The sequence below is a fragment of the Ailuropoda melanoleuca genome, chromosome 3, assembly GCF_002007445.2.
Source record: "Ailuropoda melanoleuca isolate Jingjing chromosome 3, ASM200744v2, whole genome shotgun sequence".
NCBI lineage: Eukaryota > Metazoa > Chordata > Mammalia > Carnivora > Ursidae > Ailuropoda > Ailuropoda melanoleuca.
Genome location: NC_048220.1, coordinates 29188027 through 29208009, shown reverse-complemented (window position 1 = coordinate 29208009; position 19983 = coordinate 29188027). Strand labels below are relative to the sequence as shown.

The 19983-nt window shown below is 41.5% G+C and overlaps 2 protein-coding genes and 1 long non-coding RNA gene across 19 annotated transcripts in view; 1 reads left to right on the top strand and 2 right to left on the bottom strand.

The window, feature by feature from the left end:
* LOC109489026 (protocadherin gamma-A12-like) overlaps positions 1-17076 on the bottom strand; it is a 62244-nt gene extending 45168 nt beyond the window's left edge. Inside the window, 5 exon segments of the mRNA XM_034656172.1 lie at positions 11994-12027; positions 12842-12985; positions 12987-13419; positions 13421-14214; positions 14217-17076. Of these exon segments, the coding sequence (XP_034512063.1) occupies positions 11994-12027; positions 12842-12985; positions 12987-13419; positions 13421-14214; positions 14217-15266 (2455 nt within the window). The 5' untranslated portion in view covers positions 15267-17076.
* Positions 1-19983, bottom strand: part of LOC100466380 (protocadherin gamma-C4) — a 181669-nt gene that overhangs the window by 65055 nt on the left and 96631 nt on the right. For 2 of the 17 annotated variants that reach the window (XM_034656149.1, XM_034656161.1), the window contains one exon: positions 18891-19053. The exons of the other annotated variants lie outside the window; for them this stretch is intronic. In XM_034656149.1, the coding sequence (XP_034512040.1) occupies positions 19024-19053 (30 nt within the window). In that variant the 3' untranslated portion in view covers positions 18891-19023. Of the gene's footprint in view, positions 1-18890; positions 19054-19983 lie in introns of those variants that run through there. 17 annotated transcript variants of the gene reach the window in all.
* On the top strand, positions 18419-19693 carry LOC117801486. The gene is made up of 3 exons (XR_004624042.1): positions 18419-18554; positions 18650-18732; positions 19626-19693. It is a non-coding gene; the product is annotated as an uncharacterized LOC117801486 (long non-coding RNA).

Below are 19983 nucleotides of genomic sequence, written 5' to 3'. Positions count from 1 at the left end.
TATATATATATATATATATATATATATTTAAAGATTTTATTTATTTATTTGACACAGAGAGAGACAGTCAGTGGGAGAGGGAACACAAGCAGGGGGTGTGGGAGAGGGAGAAGCAGGCTCCCAGCAGAGGAGCCTGATGTGGGGCTCAATCCCAGAACGCCAGGATCATGCCCTGAGCCAAAGGCAGACGCTTAACGACTGAGCCACCCAGGTGCCCCCAGAATGGCTTATATTAACAAGTCAGGAAACGGCAGATGTTGGCAAGGATGCAGAGAAAGGGGAACCCTCCTGCACTGCTGATGGGAATGCAAGCTGGTACAGCCACTCTGGAAAACAGTTTCTCAGAAAGTTTAAAATAGAGCTACCCTACGACTCAGCAATTGCTCTACTGGGTATTTACCCCAAAGACACAAATGTAGTAATCCAAAGGGGCACCTGTACTCCAATGTTTATAGCAGCAATGTCCACAAAAGACAAACTATGGAAAGAGCCCAAATGTCTATCAACAGATGAATGGATAAAGATGTGTTATAGATATATACAATGGAATATTATGCAGCCATTAAAAAATGAAATCTTGCCATTTGCAATGACATGGATGGAACTAAAGGGTATTACGCTAACTGAAATAAGTCAATCAGAGACAGACAACTACCATATGATTTCACTGATACGTGGAATTTGAGAAACAAGGTAGAGAATTATAGGGGAAGAGAGGAAAAAATGAAACAAGACAAAACAAGAGGAGACAAACCATAAGAGACTCTTAATCTCAGGAAACTGAGGGTTGCTGGAGTGGAGGTGGGTGGGAGGGATGGGGTGGCTGGGTGATGGACACAGGGGAGGGTATGTGTTGTGGTGAGCGCTGTGTATTGTATAAGACTGATGAAACACAGACCTGTACCCCTGAAACAATACATTATATGTTAATAATTTTAAAATGCAAAAAAAAAAAAAAAAGAAAACTTCCTGTGAAGGCACCTATCAACATTATAAACCTATTTATTCTTTGATCCACCAATTCTACTTCTGGGAATTCATCCCACATTTACACTGCACATGCACAAAATAATGTACGTACAGGACTATTCAATGCAGTTGTTTGTGATACTCAGAGACTAGGAACATCCCAAGTATGAATTTATTTACCAGGATACTGATAAACAGCACAATGGAATACCAAAAAAACCCCCTCTCTTACGTATTATTATGGAAAGATTTTTAAAAGATACATTGTGGAGTCGTGAACCCAAGATGGAGAACAGTATATCTTTTTTATAAGTATCGTGGAAAATATATATGTCCATATTTACCCCTATCTGTATAGAGAAATGCTAAAAGGATACGTAAGAGACTAATAAATTGTATGGGGGCAGGAGAAGATGGAGGTAGAAGAGTAAGTCAAGAGTCAGAATAAGACAATATATACCTATTACACATCCTTTTGATTTTGAACCATGTAAATGTGTTTATCACAAAATAAAGGAAAATTACTAAGATTGAGGTAGTTGGCAGACCTAAAACCATTTGAGTCCTAAAAGTCCTAGCACTGAGTCCTAAAAGGACTCAAATGAAAAGATGTCCCTGAAATATTATTAATTGGGAAAAGCAAGTTGCAGAACAGCATACTTATTATAAAATGATCCCTGTTATGCAAAAATGCACATACACATCTACATATACAAAAAATGCCTGGAAGTATACATAATCAGATATTAACAGTAGTGACCTCTTGGGGGTGAGTCTGGAGCCAAGAATGGGTGGGGGGGAATCTGATGTTTTCTTTTTTTATCTTTTTAAATTGAACTATGGTTTATATACAGTGAAGAGCAAGGATCTTGAGTTCAGTGAGTTTGGGCAAATGATGATCCAATGAGCTCAAGCACTGTTCCAGGCCTTAAAAATACAGCATAGAAAATAATAAATCCTTGCCATGAAGAAGCTTATATTCTTGTTAGGGAGAGAAAGAGAACACAGTGAGTAAAAGCAAATACATGTCAGATGAAAGTCACAGTACAAAAATTATCATCTTTTAAACATGGTTATTAAGGACTATAAAGGGTGCCCAAGGAATGTGCGGGTATATCTTCCAAGTGTATTAGTAATATTAAAATCCAACAATTTTATTATTATTGCTATGCACCCTTATCCCAAATGTTCCTTCTCTGAAATTTTGCGGTTTGTAAGCCAACAATAGATGGTGAAAAAGTACTGGTCTTCAAAATTCACATGAAAAATAAACAATCAAGTGAAAGAAAATTAAGCAACAACAAATTAAAAGAGCCTAGTAAATTGTAATCCAAACACAATTCCAGAGGCAGAAAAGAACTGGGCACCAGAACTAGTCTGAAAAGTAGGGTGAGCATGAATTAAACACCAAGGTTCTCTGGGTGTTGTTTGAGATTTGAGAATCTCAAATAACTTGTTTACAACAACTACTTTCTCTGTGCTCTACCCTTCCACAACTCACAAATGGTACCTTTGTCCATCCAGTTCCTTAATTCACGAATCTGGAAATGATTCTTAAACACCCCCCCTTTCATCCACTGTATTGATTCAGTCAATGATTTTTAATTGTGAATCTACCAGCGGCCAGGCAATGATCTTTCCAGACACTGAATAATATAATAAAGAAAATAGTCCCTGACCTTAAGTTTACATTCCACCATTCCACTACTGTCTTGTAACTATTTCCTAAATATATCTCCAATCCATCCATTTGTTTCTACATCCACTGCCTTCCCTTTAATCCAATCCAGCACCATTTCTTATCAGGAACACTGCCATAGTCTCCCATCTGTTCTCCCTACTTCTATTTATTACCCTCATAAATCAATTTGCCACACAGCAAACTAGAGAAATCTTTTAAAAACTCAAATTGTATCTTGTCACTGCATTGTTTAAAACCATTCAAAAGCTCCTAAGTATGAAAGTACTTGAAATAAAATACAGAATCTTTAATATGGTTTACACAACTCTGCCCTGTAATAGATGTACCTCAACTACTAATTTAACATTTTTAGCCTCCCTAGACTTTTTCAATTGCTCACCTTTTTTTAAAGGAACTTTACACCCACTATTTGCTCTCTCAATTTCTCCTTTAATCTCCTTGTTACCTACCTAACTTCTACTCATCTTTCAGATCTCATGCTAAATTTATAACTTCCTGAAAGAACCTCTCCCTGACCCTCCCAGACTAGGGGAGGCCTCCCTATTACAAGCTCTCTTAGCATACTTGTTTTTCTCTTTGGAGGCATTTATCAGACTTATTAAAGACCATACCTTAGAAAGGGACCCATTAAGTCAGGAATCACATTTGCCTTGTTCGTTGGTGCATCCTTGGAACCTAGGACAGTGTTTCGCATGTAGCAGACACTTAATAAATATTTTTTATATAAATGAATGAATGATTCAACTACCGCTAGACTTGGGGAAGACATTAGTGTTTACTTTGTTTTTGGGTGGGCTCTTCCAACCTATATATTTCAGAGAATGGATGCCTGAACTTAAGTGGAGGTGGCTTAAGCTTATACTATATTCTTTTTACAATATATTCTCATACAGTATGAGAATAGAGTACATTGCACTTCTTGTTTTTCAAAACCATATAAAGTATACAAAAATCAATTTTTTCTGTAAGCCATCAACAACTGGAAAATGAAATTAAAATATATTTTACAATAACATCCAAAACCATAAAATACATAGGAATAATTTAATGGAAGATAGACAAGACCTCTACACCAAAAACTCTGAAACATGGCTAAGAGAAGTTAAAGATCTAAATAAATGGAAATATAACACCATTCTCATAGGTTGTCTCAATAGTGTTTGGATGACCTCTCTCCCAAAAGATTTATAGATTCGGTGCAATCCCATACGAACCCCTTGCCATCTTTTGCTCTCTCCGGAAAGTGAGAAAATGACTTTTATTTGGGAAGAGAAAGGATCATGAATAGTCAAAACAATGTTGAAAAACAAGAAAAAATATGGAAGATTTACCTACCTGACTTCACGACTTAATATAAAGCTGCAATAATCTAGACAGTGTGGTTGTGGAAAAAGGACAAAGAGATCCATGGCACAGGACAGGGAGTCAAGAAATAGACCCATTTGTACCAAATGATTTTCAACAAGGGTGCCAAAGCAATTCAATAGGAAAAGGAACATCCTTCCAACAAATGATGTTGGAAAAACTGGGCATCATATGGGGAAAAAGAACCTTGATTCCTACCTCACTGAATTGCTACCTCATATCACATGCAAATAACAGTTTAAAAACAAGACAAATAGAAGAGTCAACAGATGTCAAATAAGTGGCCTTCGCTCACCAGGAATATTCAGGGCCTTCCCTAACACACTGCTAGAGAAAATACTACACAAGATAAACCCAGTATATGCAAGTGAGACATAGTTGTTGAGATGCTTGACTTTTCTTGGTTTCCAAGCTTTAACAAACTCTTCATGTGAGCAATGGAATCTGGGTTGAAGATGTCAAATTATCTAATTTCCTGAATTCCTTTTAGAGACCAACAGCCAGGGAGCATTTACAATAAAAATAACAGCTTAGACAACAGAATCCACACCAATAAGGAATCCTACCATGACTAACCAGACATAATTTCATACATCTTACTAATATTCTTTAACATGACTTACCAGTAATTTTCCTTTCACTCTTTTCAGCTTCCTTACTACCCACTTTACCTAAATGTACTTTCTAATAGTTAATATTTCTTCTTCCATTTATATTTTATATTTATATAATTTATATTATATATTTCCTTGTTATATTTTATTTTATTTTTTTAAAGATTTTATTTATTTATTTGACAGAGAGAGACAGCCAGCGAGAGAGGGAACACAAGCAGGGGGAGTGGGAGAGGAAGAAGCAGGCTCATAGCGGAGGAGCCTGATGTGGGGCTCGATCCCATAACGCCAGGATTACGCCCTGAGCTGAAGGCAGATGCTTAACCACGGTGCCACCCAGGCGCCCCTCCTTGTTATATTTTAGACTACAATCTTCCAAACCACTGACAGTGATATATAACAGGGAATTTTATATGCAAATGTTATTTATAATTTTTCAAGTGTTTGTAAAGTGTAAGTTGAGTGAAATGCTATGCTAACATTATTCAGATCCACCTGATTACATGGAACTGTCCCTATCCAGCATTCTGCGCTACCTCGAATTCATTTAAAGTACCCCAACTGGCCACAAGGGAGAAAAATATACCGCTGTTAGGTCCCAGGTCAGGATCTGAGGTGCAGACTTAGGCAATGGAGGTTCTGGGAGGGCTATTCTTGGCCATGTGGACCACCAGGCGGCCTGGTGGAAAACTGGCCTGTTGTTGATGTCACCAACATGCAGGGTGGCATTTCTGCTGGAGGAGAGAGGTAACTTGTTTTTGTCTATGGCCATGATGGTAACATTGTACCCTACAGTCAGCTCCCAGTCCAGAACCCCATCTATTGCAAGCATGTAGTAATTATCTGTAGAAGATTCAATTCTGAATCTATACCAGATATGTGACCTCTCTTTCTCTGCCGAATCTGGATCCTGTGTTTTAAACAGAGTCATTACTGTTGAAGGTGCAGAATCTTCAGGAATCATTGTAGAAAAAGAAGTAAAAATCAGCTCTGGGACTTTGTCATTATTATCCAGAATTTTGATCTCAACTATGCTAGGCAACCAGTGCTCCCTTTCCACCATTCCTCCCTTCCAAAACCATGGAACATTTTTTAATCTCATCATAGTCCAATGTACTTAAAGTTTTCATCTCACCACGATTGTGATCAAGATTAAACTGGATTCGAATACTCTGGGCTATAAAGACATATCTGATACCCACACTGCTACTCTCATATGGCTCAGTGGCCCTCACCCTCACCAGGGAGGTGCCCAGGAGGCATGTCTTCTCAAAGGCTGAGCACAGATACATCCTGGCTGAAACTGAGGAGGGGGGTATAGCTGCATTGACTGTCAGGGTGGGGATCTGAGCAGTACTGCTTCAGGGCCATCTTTGCCATCTAAGGCTATCAGGACTAAGTCACATGAGTTTTGTGTTTCCTACTCTGTGGCTTCTCTAACACAGTCTCAACATATTTGTTTCCACTGTTGGTCTCTGTTACTTCAAAGACAAATAAAGTGTTGCTGCTAAGGTGGCAATTTTGTAAAGGAATAGCTTCCAACATCACTGTCTTCTGTAGGTTCTATTGCAAATCTTGCCCCAAGCTGGGTCAATTTAGATATTTGAGTCAGTAACACCCCTGATGAACTCGGGAGTACTACCATTGGCAACTTGCACATCTATATTAAGGTGGAAAATATTTAAAGGATGTTCAACTACCATTTTTAAACATTTGATACAAACTATGGTATATGGACTTATATGTTCCAGGTCCATCCTGTTACAAGTTAAGTGTCTACTTTCTTCACTCAGAGTGAACTATTGTTTTTCCACATTAATCCACAGCTTCTGAACAACCAAGTCCCGGACACCCAGCCTCGCATCTTTGGCAAGGTCCCATGAGGCAAGTCACCCAGCAGGAACCATTACAGATCTCCTTGTTAATCTCTATTTCCACATTGACTCACAGCAGTGCTCTGAGTCCCAGCCTCAGGACTGCAGCCTGAAGTAATGAGAGCTCAATGTTCTGGAGAGTTGAGAATGAAGAGAAAGATGTTTCTCAATGGAATTTTCAGGCTGAAAGGTAGCAGTAGTACAGCCTTATCCATCCAATTAAATATTCCTGAGAATTCATATTCTCAGTGACTCCACCATACAAGGCCAAAGTGATGACTTTTTAAAATATTTTCTTGATACTTAAGTAATTTTTAGGCTATCTCTTCTCAAAACCTTTTTTTTTTTGGTATGGAAGCTTTATTTTTTTCATATACACAGTCTCAGGATAAACTACTAGCTGGATCTTCAGCTGCAAATATATAGAAAGCTTCTAAGAAGTTACACAATATGAAAAGTTCATGTATTAAGGCAACTATTTATTTTTGTATCCTTTGAGTAAATACCTAGTAGTGCCATTGCTGGACCATAGAGAAGTTCTATTTTTAATTTTTTGAGGACCCTCCACACTGTTTTCCAGAATGGCTGCACCAGTTTGCATTCCCACCAACAGTATAAGAGGGTTCCCCTTTCTCCGCATCCTCACCACCATCTGTTATTTCCTGTGTTAATTTTAGCCATTCTGCCAGGAGTGAGGTGGTATCTCATTGTGATTTTGATTTGTATTTCCCTGATGATGAGTAATGTTGAGCATCTTTTCATGTGACTGTTAGCACAACTGGATGTCTTCTTTCTGGATGACTGTTCATGTCTTATGCCCATTTCTTAATTGGATTATTTATTTTTTGGGTATTGAGCTTGATAACTTCTTTATAGATTCTGGATACTAGCCCTTTATCTGATAGGTCATTTGCAAATATCTTCTCCCATTACATTGGTTGACTTTTAGTTTTGTAAATTGTTTCTGTCACTGTGCTGAAGCTTTTTATCTTGATGAGGCCCTAATAGCTCATTTTTGCTTTTATTTCCCTTGCTTCCAGTGATGTGTCCAGGAAGAAGTTGTTGCGGCTGAGGTCAAAGACATCGCTGCCTGTGTTCTCCTCTAGGATTTTGATGGGTTCCAGTCTTATACTTAGGTCTTTCATCTATTTTGAATTTGTTTTTGTGTATAGTGTAAGAAAGTGGTCCAGTTTCATTCTTCTGCATGTGGCTGTCCAATTTTCCGAACATCATTTGTTGCAGAGACTGTTTTCCATATAGTCTTTCCTGTTTTGTCAAAGATGAGCTGATCATATAGTTGTGGGTCCGTTTCTGGATTTTCTATTCTGTTCCACTGATCTATGTAAGAGACCACTTTCTAATCACTGAACTGAAGCCTTTTATTGAATATTCAGAAGGAATATAAATCATAGTGTGAAATGCTTCAGAGACTTAAAGATGAACTAAGAAATTATATTTGTCATTAATGACATTCATTATATATAGATCTTTTTATGGCTTCTCTAAGAGAAATTGCAGAAGTATTGATTTCTTTTACATATAAATTATCTTGAGTCTCTGGGTAATCTGATGACAATTTTTTCACATCTTCTTGAACCAGAACTCTTCCCATCTGGTATCAAGGAAACTCATCCTCTATCAAAGATTTTTTTCAATTACCTTTGCCACAGGCTATCTTTTCCTACTACTATTTTAAGACCCCTAAACAATACTTTCTTTTATTGATAACTTTTCATTAGATATGGTTAAGACCCCTAAACAATACTTTCTTTTATTGATAACTTTTCATTAGATATGGTTTCCTAAAAATGAACTCTTAACTCAGGAGAGTAAATCTCCCTTTTCTAATATATACACTACTTTGATCAATATCCCTTCACACTGTTTGCTTTTAAAAAAAGTAGCCTTATTGGGGTATAGTTGATACACAAAGAACTACACATATTTAATGTGGAGGTGTTTAATTTTTTGGACTTGGTATCTTGCATGAAGAAAAAGCAGATTTTTCATCAAATTCAATTCATGATCACAGCTATACTGTCACATGTAACTGAGAAAACTGATACAGACCACTCATTTGTCATTAGCCCTCTAGTTCAATTTAAAACGATCTATGGGTTGCACAGTCTCAACAAGCTGTACAGTCTCACCAAGGATCCTAGTCTATTTCTGCTTTAAACAGCATAATATCTCTTCTAGAGTGGATGTGGGAGAAGAATGTCTGTTCATAGATTACGTTTCAACTTTAGGTGCTATGAAATAGTGAAGACGCAACTTTTAAATTATAACTGAACATTTTAACTTACTAGATTAAGTGAATGCAAACCCACCACTCTTAACACATAGGAAGATAAGCCAAGTTCTCATTGTAATTTCATTACTGGAACCAGCACAAAAATAAAACATCGAAATCCATTGCCTAGTTACTCTAAAAAAAAAAATCAACAAATATCTTAATCACCAATCCTAAACTACCAGCAAATATCATGAAGCTAACACTGACACATTACATTAAATACATTATGTTACAGGTCCTGGATCAAGACCCGTATCATGCTCCCTGCTCAGTGGGAAGTCCAATTCTCCCTCTCCTACTCCCCTGCCTATGCAAGCGTGTGCTCAAATAAATAAATAAATAAAAACAATACACTATATTAGCTTAAATTCTCATGTGGCCAAAACCAAGTAACGCCTGTTTTCAGCTTTTGATGATCCACTCTCCAGTTAAATCATCCTAGCAATCTTACTGGAGTAAGTAGGTCCTTTAAACAAGAAATTTTATAGGAACCTTGTTTAGGTTTCACTATGGTTAAGAGAAAAATTGGGGTGCCTGGGTGGCTCAGTCGGTTGAGCATCTGTCTTCAGCTCATGTCATGATCCTGGAGTTCCAGGATAGAGCCCCCCATATTAGGCTCCCTGCTCAGCTCAGCGGGGAGTCTGCTTCTCCCTCTGCCCCACACCCCACTCGTGCAATCACTCTGTCAAACAAAATCTGTTAAAAATTTTCCCATGTCATTTTAAATCATCTAAAATAAAAGAAAAATAACACTCATAAACTGTCCCATCCAAACAATGGCTCCCCATATTTTATGACCCCAAACAGGGGCTTCTCAATCAATAACGTGCTTAGGGAGATCCTTTGCCCTTTCTGCCATGTGAGGACACAGCCAAAACTCTATGATCTACAAGAAAGCCCTCACCTGACCATCCTGGCACCCTTATCTCAGGACTGCAGCCTTCAAAACAGTAAGCAATGCATTTCTGCTGTTTACAAATCATCCATCACCTAATCCCCCTAGGTGAAGGGGATCAATTGATACAAACCAGTTATAAAATAAGTCATGGGGATGTAACATACAGCGAAGGGAATACAGTCAGTAACACTGTAATGACTCTGTATAGTGACAGATGGTAACTAAACCTATCAAGGTGCTAATTTCATTATGTATAATAATACTGAGGGGCGCCTGGGTGGCTCAGTTGGTTGACCGTCCAACTCTTGATTTTGGCTCAGGTCATGATCTTGGAGTCACGGGCTTTGCACTCAGTGCAGAGTCTGCTAGAAATTGCCTCCCTCTCCCTCTGCTCCTCCTCTTGCTCATGTGCTAATATATAAAATCTTAAAAAAAAATACTAAATCACTATGTCATGCACCTGAAATTAATATAATACTATGTGTCAATTATAATCCAATTTTTAAACAAGTTTAAAAAACAATGTATTTAAGAACTTAAGTGTTTTTTTTTTAAAGATTATTTATTTAAGAGAGACAGTGAACGAAAGAGCACATTAGCAGGGGGAGATGGAGAGGGAGCAGCAGACTCCCCTACTGAGCAGGGAGCCCAACGTGGGGCTCAATTCCAGGACCCTGGGACCATGACCTGAGCCAAAGACAAACGCTTAACTGACTGAGCCACCCAGGTGCCCCTAAGCTTTTTAAATTAGCTTTCACAAAAACTTTAGAACAGTTTTACTTCCACTCACAGGTAACCCATTAGACAACCAGGAGAACAAATAAATCATTATTACCTTTCCCAACAGAATATCAAGTGTGCTGACACTAAAAGCTTAACTCTTTTTATATCAACAACATAAAAAAATGGATACCATTAATTACCTATTATGAATCAGGTGGTTTATATGTTATCACTCGTCCTCACCACAATCTTTCAAATTAGATATTATTGTCCCAATTTTGCTGAAGCTGACATTAAATAACTTGCCAAAGGTCACAAAATTTAGTAGTTACCTCATTGCAAACCTGCTACTTTTCCATTAAACTACATCTTAGAATACCAATAGCAGGTAATCCTCAGAGCACACACATTTGTTCATTCACTGAACAAATTAATGAAGCCTATTTAGATCACCTGGAAGCGTTAGTTGAGTTCACTGATTCTTGAGATTCAGCTTAAGGGTCATGACTGTTCATTGCCCTAACTTTTAATGATTTGTCTCTAAATCAGGTTAAGTGAACAGAAGTCAGCATAACTGAACTATAGCAGTTTCCCAAATAATTTTTATTGTGTGTTATGTCTTTCATTTTGAATTGACCACCATGTAAGAACTGGCCTTGTGATAAACATTTTGATAGCTTTTACAAAACAGGAGGTCATACTGCCCTCTAATTCCATTGATACCATGTTTTAAAAAGATTTTATTTATTTGTTTGACAGAGACAGCAAGAGAGGGAACATAAGCAGGGGGAGTGGGAGAGAGAAAAGCAGGCTTCCAGCTGAGCAGGGAGCCCGATGTGTGGCTCACTCCCAGGATCCCAGGACCCTGGGACCATGACCTGAGCCAAAGGCTTAACGACTGAGCCACCCAGGTGCCCCCACCGATATCATTTAGAAAGCTCTACTTAAGTTTCATTTGAAATTTAAGATCAATACAAAATTTGCATTTTCGGGTAGCCTCAAAAACTTCCTTTTAAAAAAAATAAGACAAATGGAACCACACTATGTTTCCTTTTTTCCTGTACTGGCTGTCACAAAGCAAAAGTGACACGTCAATTCATTAGCAGTAACTATCTCATTTCAGGGCCATTTAATTACCTTTCTTTCTCAAATGATTTCTAGCCTCTTTTATAATTCTAGATATTAACTATTGTATTTTTGAAAGGAGATAGGTAACAAAAAAAAAAATAAGGACGCTTCCTTCCTCCTTTATAGAACTGACCCAAAGATCCAGACCTCTTACAGGCTTCAGCAACGCTTTCTCAAGAATACGTATTAGCATTCAATTTAGGTTCAACATTATACAATACGCATTATGTTCTCAAAAAACACTTAGAATCTGAGCACTTTCCATAAATTTTTTCATGTGTGAGACTTATGGAAACTTATATAAGAAGAGAGACTACTGCAAATGCACCACATTACCAAAAACGCACTCAAAACACAATTTGTTAACTGAGCATTTCAAAGTCATCAAGATCATCAGTGTGGGTAAACTAAAGAAATATCTCACCTGGAAACACATGCATACACTGCATTCCCAAAATCTACAAAGGGGATGAAAAACAATCTCTTCAGTTTTTCTTCATGATAACACTGACACTGTTTGCATATATTTTTTTAAGATTTTACTTTTAGGTAATCTCTACACCCAACATGGGGCTTGAACTCACAATCCCAAATCAAGAGTAGCATGCTCTACTGACTAAGCCAGTGGGACACCTCTGTTTGCATATTTCAGCAACAAAGTTTTAAGTATGTAGGAAATAAACTGGGTATATTTGGAAGTTCAAGAATTGTGTGAAACCACAAAACGACTCCAGCCCTAAGAAAGTATAAACGTATGCATCCCTAATGACCAGAATTACTTCAAAGAAACTAAATACTCTTTATGAATGTTAGCAACTTCATGTGTAGTTAGAAACTCCTCTACTCATAAAAGTTTATTTGAAATTGCATTTATACTTTTAATGAATTAGAGCGAATCCCTCTACAAGAATTTGGGTTTTTAATGGTTAAATTGGCATCAACTGTTCAACATAAAATTGTTGCGCGGCCAAAGGTAAACAAAAAGACCAATTAAAAGCAGGTACAGCTGGTTAGTTAAATCAAAAAATTATATAAAGTATTTAAAAAGTACCAAAGTGGTTATAAATGTATCTATATATACCTCATAAACATTGTTATAAATAAGGCATGAGAGAAGGCGTGAAGAAACCCCTGAGAGAAGCCTCCAAGTTGTCGTTGGCGTCTACCACACATATATAAATTTTTTGGTGTCTGCTTTCTAAATTCAAAATACACACTACCCACACTAGGATGTGTTCAAAACCCAGAGAAGAATATTTGGTATGTACTCACCTGAGTTAATGCGCGGTTATCTTTAGAAAACGCTGAACTACCTGACAGCAAAAGAGGCTCGCTTTTCCCACAGCTCTCCTGGCTGATGAGCGTGTCCGCATAGTTGGGCTGGGGGAAGATCACGTGACTCTCCCGCGAGTCCGCCGGTCAGCGAGACCTCATGCGAATAGGTCTGCAGGAAAGCCCGCACCCCGTCCACGCCCACAAAGTGCGAGGCCGGCACGCCCACCAGCCCGCTTCCTGAAGCCTGGAGCAGGCGCGACGCGTGCCAGCGCCTCAGCCTGAGCGCCAGCAGCACGATGACGAAGGCGAGGAAGACGCAGGACACTGCGGCCACCGCCACCACCAGGTAGAGCGTGAGGTCCGAATCGTCTGGGTCGCTGGGGGTCCTGATGCTGCCCAGATCGGCCAGGACGTCTGGGATGCTGTCGGCCACGGCCACGGTGAGCGTGACGGTGGCCGAGAGAGGGGGCTGGCCGTGGTCCTGCACCGCCACCACCAGGCTCTGCTTGAGCGCGTCTCTGTCCAGCAGGGCCCGCGCCGTGCGCACCTCGCCCGTGTGCAGCCCCACCGCGAAGACCTGGCTCGCTGGCCTTGAGCAGGCGGTAGGACAGCCAGGCGTTCTGGCCAGAGTCTCTGTCCACCGCCACCACCTTGGTGACCAGATAGCCGGGCTCTGCGGATCGGGGTGCCAGCTCCACACCGGTGGAGCCGTCAGTGGGGAGGGTGGGGTACAGAATCTCTGGCACGTTGTCGTTTTGGTCCAGCACGAATACACTCAGAGACACGTTGCTGCTGAGTGGAGGGTCGCCGCTATCCTGCGCCATCACGTGTAGATGCAAGTCTTGGAACTGCTCATAGTCGAAGGAACGCAGCGCATACAGAACGCCAGTGTTGGAGTTGATGGAAATGTAGGAGGATATGGGTGATCCAGGAAGGGTGTCCTCGGCCAGTGAATAAGTGACCTGGGCGTTGTCTCCATAGTCGGGGTCATAGGCAGTCACGGACATTATGGAGGCTCCTCTAGGGTTGTTCTCCACGATACAGGCAGAGTAGAAAGCGTCAGAGAAGGTGGGCGGGTTGTCATTGGTGTCTGCTACCTTCAGTGAGATGTGAGTTTCCGTGGACAGGGGCGGACTTCCTCTGTCACTGGCGGTCACCGTGATGTTGTAGCTAGGAACCTGTTCCCGGTCTAGGGGTGTGTCTGTCACTAAACTATAGTAATTTCCATAAGACTTTTCTAATTTAAATGGCAGATTCCCTCGGATGAAACAGATCACTTGGCCATTTTCCCCAGAGTCTTGATCATTTACATTTAAAAGGGCAATTAATGTCCCTCTGGGAGAGTTTTCCAGAATGGAGCTAGAGAGAGAGAGGTGACAACTACTTCAGGGGCATTATCATTCACGTCCAATACTGTGATCAAGACTTTGGCTCGTGCAGAATATCCTGCGTTATCCACTGCTTGCACTTCCATCTCATAGAATTCGGATTCCTCGTAGTTCAGCTCCCCTATTGTTGAAATTGTCCCTAAATCAGCATCTAGTTTGAAAACTTGGGCTGCCTTGTTGTCCACATAACGAAAAGAATACATCACTTCCGCATTGGCTCCTTCGTCAGGGTCGGTGGCGCTTACCAGAAGCAGCTTAGTGCCTACAGCCACATTCTCTGGAACGCTCACTCGGTACTCAGACTGAGCAAATACTGGTGCGTTGTCATTCACATCAACTACCATGACGCGGATGCTTGCAGTGCCTGTGCGGACTGGGTCGCCCCCATCAGAGGCCGTGAGAACAAGGTGATGAACAGCCTTCTGCTCCCGGTCCAAGGCGCGCTCCAAAACCAATTCTGGGTACTTGTTACCATCCGCTCCGCTTTGCACGTCCAGGGAGAAGTGAGTATTACTACTGAGTCCGTAGCTCTGGAGAGAGTTCTTCCCGATATCCGGATCCCAAGCGTGGGGAAGAGGGAACCGCAACCCAATGGCGGCGTTTTCACTCACTTTTATTTCTAATTCATCTTCCCGGAAATAGGGGGCATTATCATTAATGTCTCTCACTTCTACCACTACCCCATATATTTTTACTTTATCTTCCAACAGAATCTCCAGATTTAATTGACACTTTAAGATCCCCATACAGAGCTCTTCCCGGTCTATCCTGCCTGCAGAAATTAGGCTGCCACTTCGAAGGTTCAGAGCGAAAAGTTGAGTCCTACCTCTGGAGACTATACGGACTCCACGCTCTTCTAGCTCCTGGGGCTCCAACCCCAGGTCCTTGGCGATGTTTCCCACCCTAGAGCCTTTCTCCAGCTCCTCAGGAACCGAGTAGTGAATTTGGGCGCATCCGGTTTCCCACAGAATGCCCAGGAGAACTCCCAGCAGGACAAGCCCTTTGCAGTCCTGATGCAGTCGATCAGGAATCATCGTCACTTTCCCAGAAGATATTACTTCCAGTTCTTCCCTAGACCACCGAAGTCCGGACCAGTTTTTCCCGTCTTCAGAATCCAACAGTTTCCTCACAGTCCCGGAGATCTATCTGGGCTTTGTGCTTCAGGCGCTTGCAGGGCAAGCAGGATCTCTGTTTTTTCTCTCCCTGATTGGTGAACAGCGGCGCTCAGAGTCCTAACCAATTACTGCACAATCTTGAACTCCAGGAAGGCTTTTTGGTTTTTGTACCTTAAATAGCTCCACCTACTGTTCTTCAAATAGGGATGTTAAGTAGAGGCAACTAAAAAACTAGTGTTCCTTTCAACAGAAATTTCAATCAACTTCTTTGTATTTCTCTAAAATTTTTCATACAGAGCCGCTTTCTTGAGATTATTTTCTATGGCTGTATTCTGTTTTTCCAGTGAGCTTTTTTTAAATGAATTTGAAGTTTCTATACAAAGTAATTTTAATCATATAATTTTAATGCAAATAATTTGATATCATCACCCCAAAAAAACACACCTATTATAGGACATCTTCCTAGGTGTTTCCTGTTTTGAGAAATCATATAATAGAATAAATGAAACTTTCTCACTCGGCTGTAATAGGGGGCAGATTTTTACAGATTTTTAAATATACCTAAATAGAGGAGCTATTTTAAAGGGTTGTCAGCTTAATATTTAGAAATCAAAATTTCATAACAATATGGAAACCTAAAAACAAGAAATGCAGTTGTATACATTATCAGAAGCACACTGACAGAAGTCAAGTGAATAAGACACAGCATTTTCAGGGCAAAATGGAAGCATTTCAACTTGCATTTACTGGAAATAAGGGTAGTACTTTACAATTTACTAATATATTATATTTCAAAATCGTGTTTGAGAAAATTAGCAATCCAAAGAATATTGTAAACTTGCCTTTTTCTGAGTAACAAACCCAATGCCATTTACGGAAAATGACTGGTAATACATTTGAAAACCCATCAAAATACAGGAAAACATTCTCACTCTTCTGCTTTCATGCATGTAAATGTCTGGATTTGAAGGATAAGCATATTTAGCAGGCATACTACAGCATACAGTTAAAACTGGGAGGAAATCTACAGGTAGTTCTGAGGAAAGATTAGGACAAAATTGGCATATTCAGTGGGATTCAAAGAATCCCTAGCAAATGTAATGGAGTATTGTCAAAATACTACTTTGTCTTTTAAAAATAAAACTTTTCAGGGCGCCTGGGTGACTCAGTCCATTAAACATCTGCCTTCGGCTCAGGTCATGATCCCAGGGTCCGGGGATCGAGTCCTGCATCAGGCTCCCTGATCAGTAGGGAGTCTGTCTCCCCCTCTCCTTCTGCCCTCTCCCCAGCTAGTGCTGTCTCTGTCTCTCAAATAAATAAATAAAATATTTAAAAAATAAAAACTTTTCTTGTACATTTTCCTCTCACTTTGTAGTTATAAAGAAAAAGCCTTATATACTCAAGATATTGATGTTCTGAGAAAGAGAAACACCCACAGAAAGAAAACATTTATGCTTCAGTTGCAAATATTCCTGTGGCAACAGCATCATAATACCCACTTGTCACAGTAAAGGAGATTTTGTGTGTAGGTGGATAAAGACTATCTCAGGTGAAATTGTCAAAATATTTCAAAATACTTGAGGGCTAATAATGAAGTTATTGGCCCACACAGAAAGGAAAAGAAAATATTGAGAGTGGGTAAGCAAAAGAAGTGATGGTAGATATGATCTGTTTAAGATTTTCTTTGCCAAAAGATTACTTGAAAATTAAACCAAACCTGTTTATTGACACTCACGTGAACAGAAGCATCAGTGTGAGAGTTTAATTTGTTATTCTCCTCAGTAACACTTACTACCAAAGAAGCTTCATTAGAGAGATCTTGTCCGGAGCCCATTTCTGACTTCATAGTGAGAAAATTAAGCCTTGCTTTCTGAGAATCGGAGGCAACGTACATATTGTAGGAATAAGGCAAAGTTCCCAGGTTGTAGTTGGGAGAAAACCCTGGTCCAGTCTTATAACAGAGACCAGGCTGAATGCAGTTCCAGGTGGTGGCGCTGGAGGAGCTTCGCAGGCGCAGAGCAACCGCCAGAATCACCGCGAGGAGGAAGAGCACCGAAATCAAGGCCCAAAGCAACCACCAGGTAAAACTGCAGCTCTGCCTGAGGGTCAGAGGGCGCCGGCCGATCCCTGACATCCGGAAGCACCTCCTGTAAGCTGTCAGCGAAAACCAGGAGCAGCGTGGCTGTGGCCGAGAGGGGCGGCTGTCCCCCATCCCGCACAGCGACCAGCAGGCGCTGGCGGGCCGCGTCCCTGTCGCCCAAAGCACGCGCCGTGCGCACCTCGCCCGTGCGCAGCCCCAGGCTGAAGAGTCCCGGCTCGCTGGCTTGCAGCACGTGGTACGACAGCCAGGCATTGTGTCCCGAGTCGGCGTCCACCGCCACCACCTTGGTGACCAGGTAGCCGGGCTGCGCGGCGCGCGGCACCGTGTCGAAGAGCGCCGAGCCGTCGGGCCCCAGCGCCGGGTACAGCACCCGCGGCGCGTTGTCGTTGCGGTCGTCCACCAACACGCGCAGGCTCACGTTGGCGCTGAGCGCCGGCGAGCCCTGGTCGCGGGCCTGCAGGGTCAGCTCGAAGGCGCGCAGCTGCTCGTGGTCGAAGGCGCGCTGCGCGAACACCACGCCGCTCTGCGCGCTCACGGACACGTAGGACGCCAGCGCCCGTGGCTCCAGGTCGCTGGCCACGATGGAGTAGGAGACGCGGCCGTTGGGCCCCAGGTCGGGGTCGGAGGCGCTGACTTGGGCGATGGAGGCACCCGGAGGGTTGTTCTCGGCAATGTGGACCAAATAGAAAGCCTGTTCGAAAACCGGCGTGTTGTCGTTGACATCTGCGATGTGCAGAGTGATACTTGAGCTGGAGGAAAGGGGTGGCTTTCCCCTGTCAGTGGCTGTGATGGTGACGTTGTAGGAAGGGGTCTTCTCCCGGTCCAGGGACCCATCTGTTACAAGCTTGTAGTAATTATTGGCAGAAGATTCAATTCTGAAAGGAACTTTTTCTTTTATGAGGCATGTGACCTCTCCATTTTCCCCCGAATCTTTGTCAAGTGTTTTGAACAGAGCAATCACCATCCCGAGTTCTGCATCCTCCGTTATGGAATTAGAGACTGAAGTGAAAATAACCTCTGGGGCATTGTCATTCTCATCTAAAATTTCTATTATAATTTTACATTCAGTGGCCATGCCTCCACCATCCTTGGCTTCTATGTTCATGGTATAACTACTACTGATTTCAAAGTCAATAGGACCTTTGGATTTAATTTCTCCATTTTGATGGTCTAGCATAAACATATTTCTAATATCTCTTAGTGTTTTGAAGGAGTAGGTGATCTCTGCATTGATGCCCTCATCCTGGTCGACGGCTGTCACCTTTAGCACAGAGGTGCCCAAGGGTAAGTTCTCTGGGATGCTAACTTTGTACACATCCTGACTGAACACTGGGGGGTTATCGTTGGCATCAGTGACCTCAATCCTGATTTGAATGGTGCCACTTTGGACTGGATCACCCCCATCCATTGCAGTCAGGACCAGAAAATGGGAGTTCTGGTGTTCCCGGTCCAGGGGCTTCTCCAATATTAATTCTGGGGCATTCTTGCCTTCACGCTTATCCTTCACCATCAGAGAGAAATACTCATTATAGCTGAGTTGGTAACTCTGAAGAGAGTTAGGTCCTACATCTGCATCTATAGCTGATTCCAGACCAAACCGAGTTCCTAGAATTGCAAGTTCATTGATTTGTAAAACAATGCTATTTTGGGGGAAATACGGTGAATTGTCATTTATATCTTCTATCTTCACCGTTATGTGAAAAACATTTAGAGGATTCTCTGCCATGATCTCTAGGGGCACAATACACAGGATGCTTTGGGGACAGAGTGACTCCCTATCTATTCTGTCACTGACAAGTATGTTGCCATTCTCCGTGTTTACAATAAAGTATTGTTCCTCTCCACTAACTCTGAGGTTGCGGTTCAGTAAATCCCGTACATGCAGCCCCAGGTCTTCAGCAAGGTTCCCTACCACTGAGCCCCTGGCCATTTCTTCAGGAATAGAATAGTGGATCTGCTCAGAGAGCCCCCCACAGAACAAAGGCAGCAGGAAGGGAAAAAGTACTTGCCGCTGCCCGGTAGGGCTCCTCTGCTTCACCCTAGTTCCCATCCTTTTCTTCGCTGCTGCAGCCTCAGATGTTACGAGAAGATTCTTTACAAATTGTGTTTAAAATATTTACTGCTAATGCGTAGAAAACTCAACGCTCCAATTCAAGGTATCCCATTCCGCATTCCAGAATCATTTGCTGAGGAGAGCGCCTGAATCTGGGCTTTATCGCCTTTCAGAATTGCTTCCGTGACTGCGCAGAAAATCCCTTAGGTAGATCGTGGACGCCAGCTCTTGCAGCGCATTGGCCGACAGCGGCGCTCGGAGTCTACTTAGAAAACTGCAGTCCGAAGCCTTGCAAATAATGAGATTCACTATTCTGACATATTTGTTGGACTGATGTATAAGGAATGAGGCAATAAATGAGTTTTGGATGTGTCTATTTTCTAGTGTTTACTACCAAAGAAGGTTCCTTAGAGATTTGATTCTATAGAAGAGTCATTAACCCAGTATGAGAAAAGTTTATCTTTTTCTAATAAGAGGCAGTG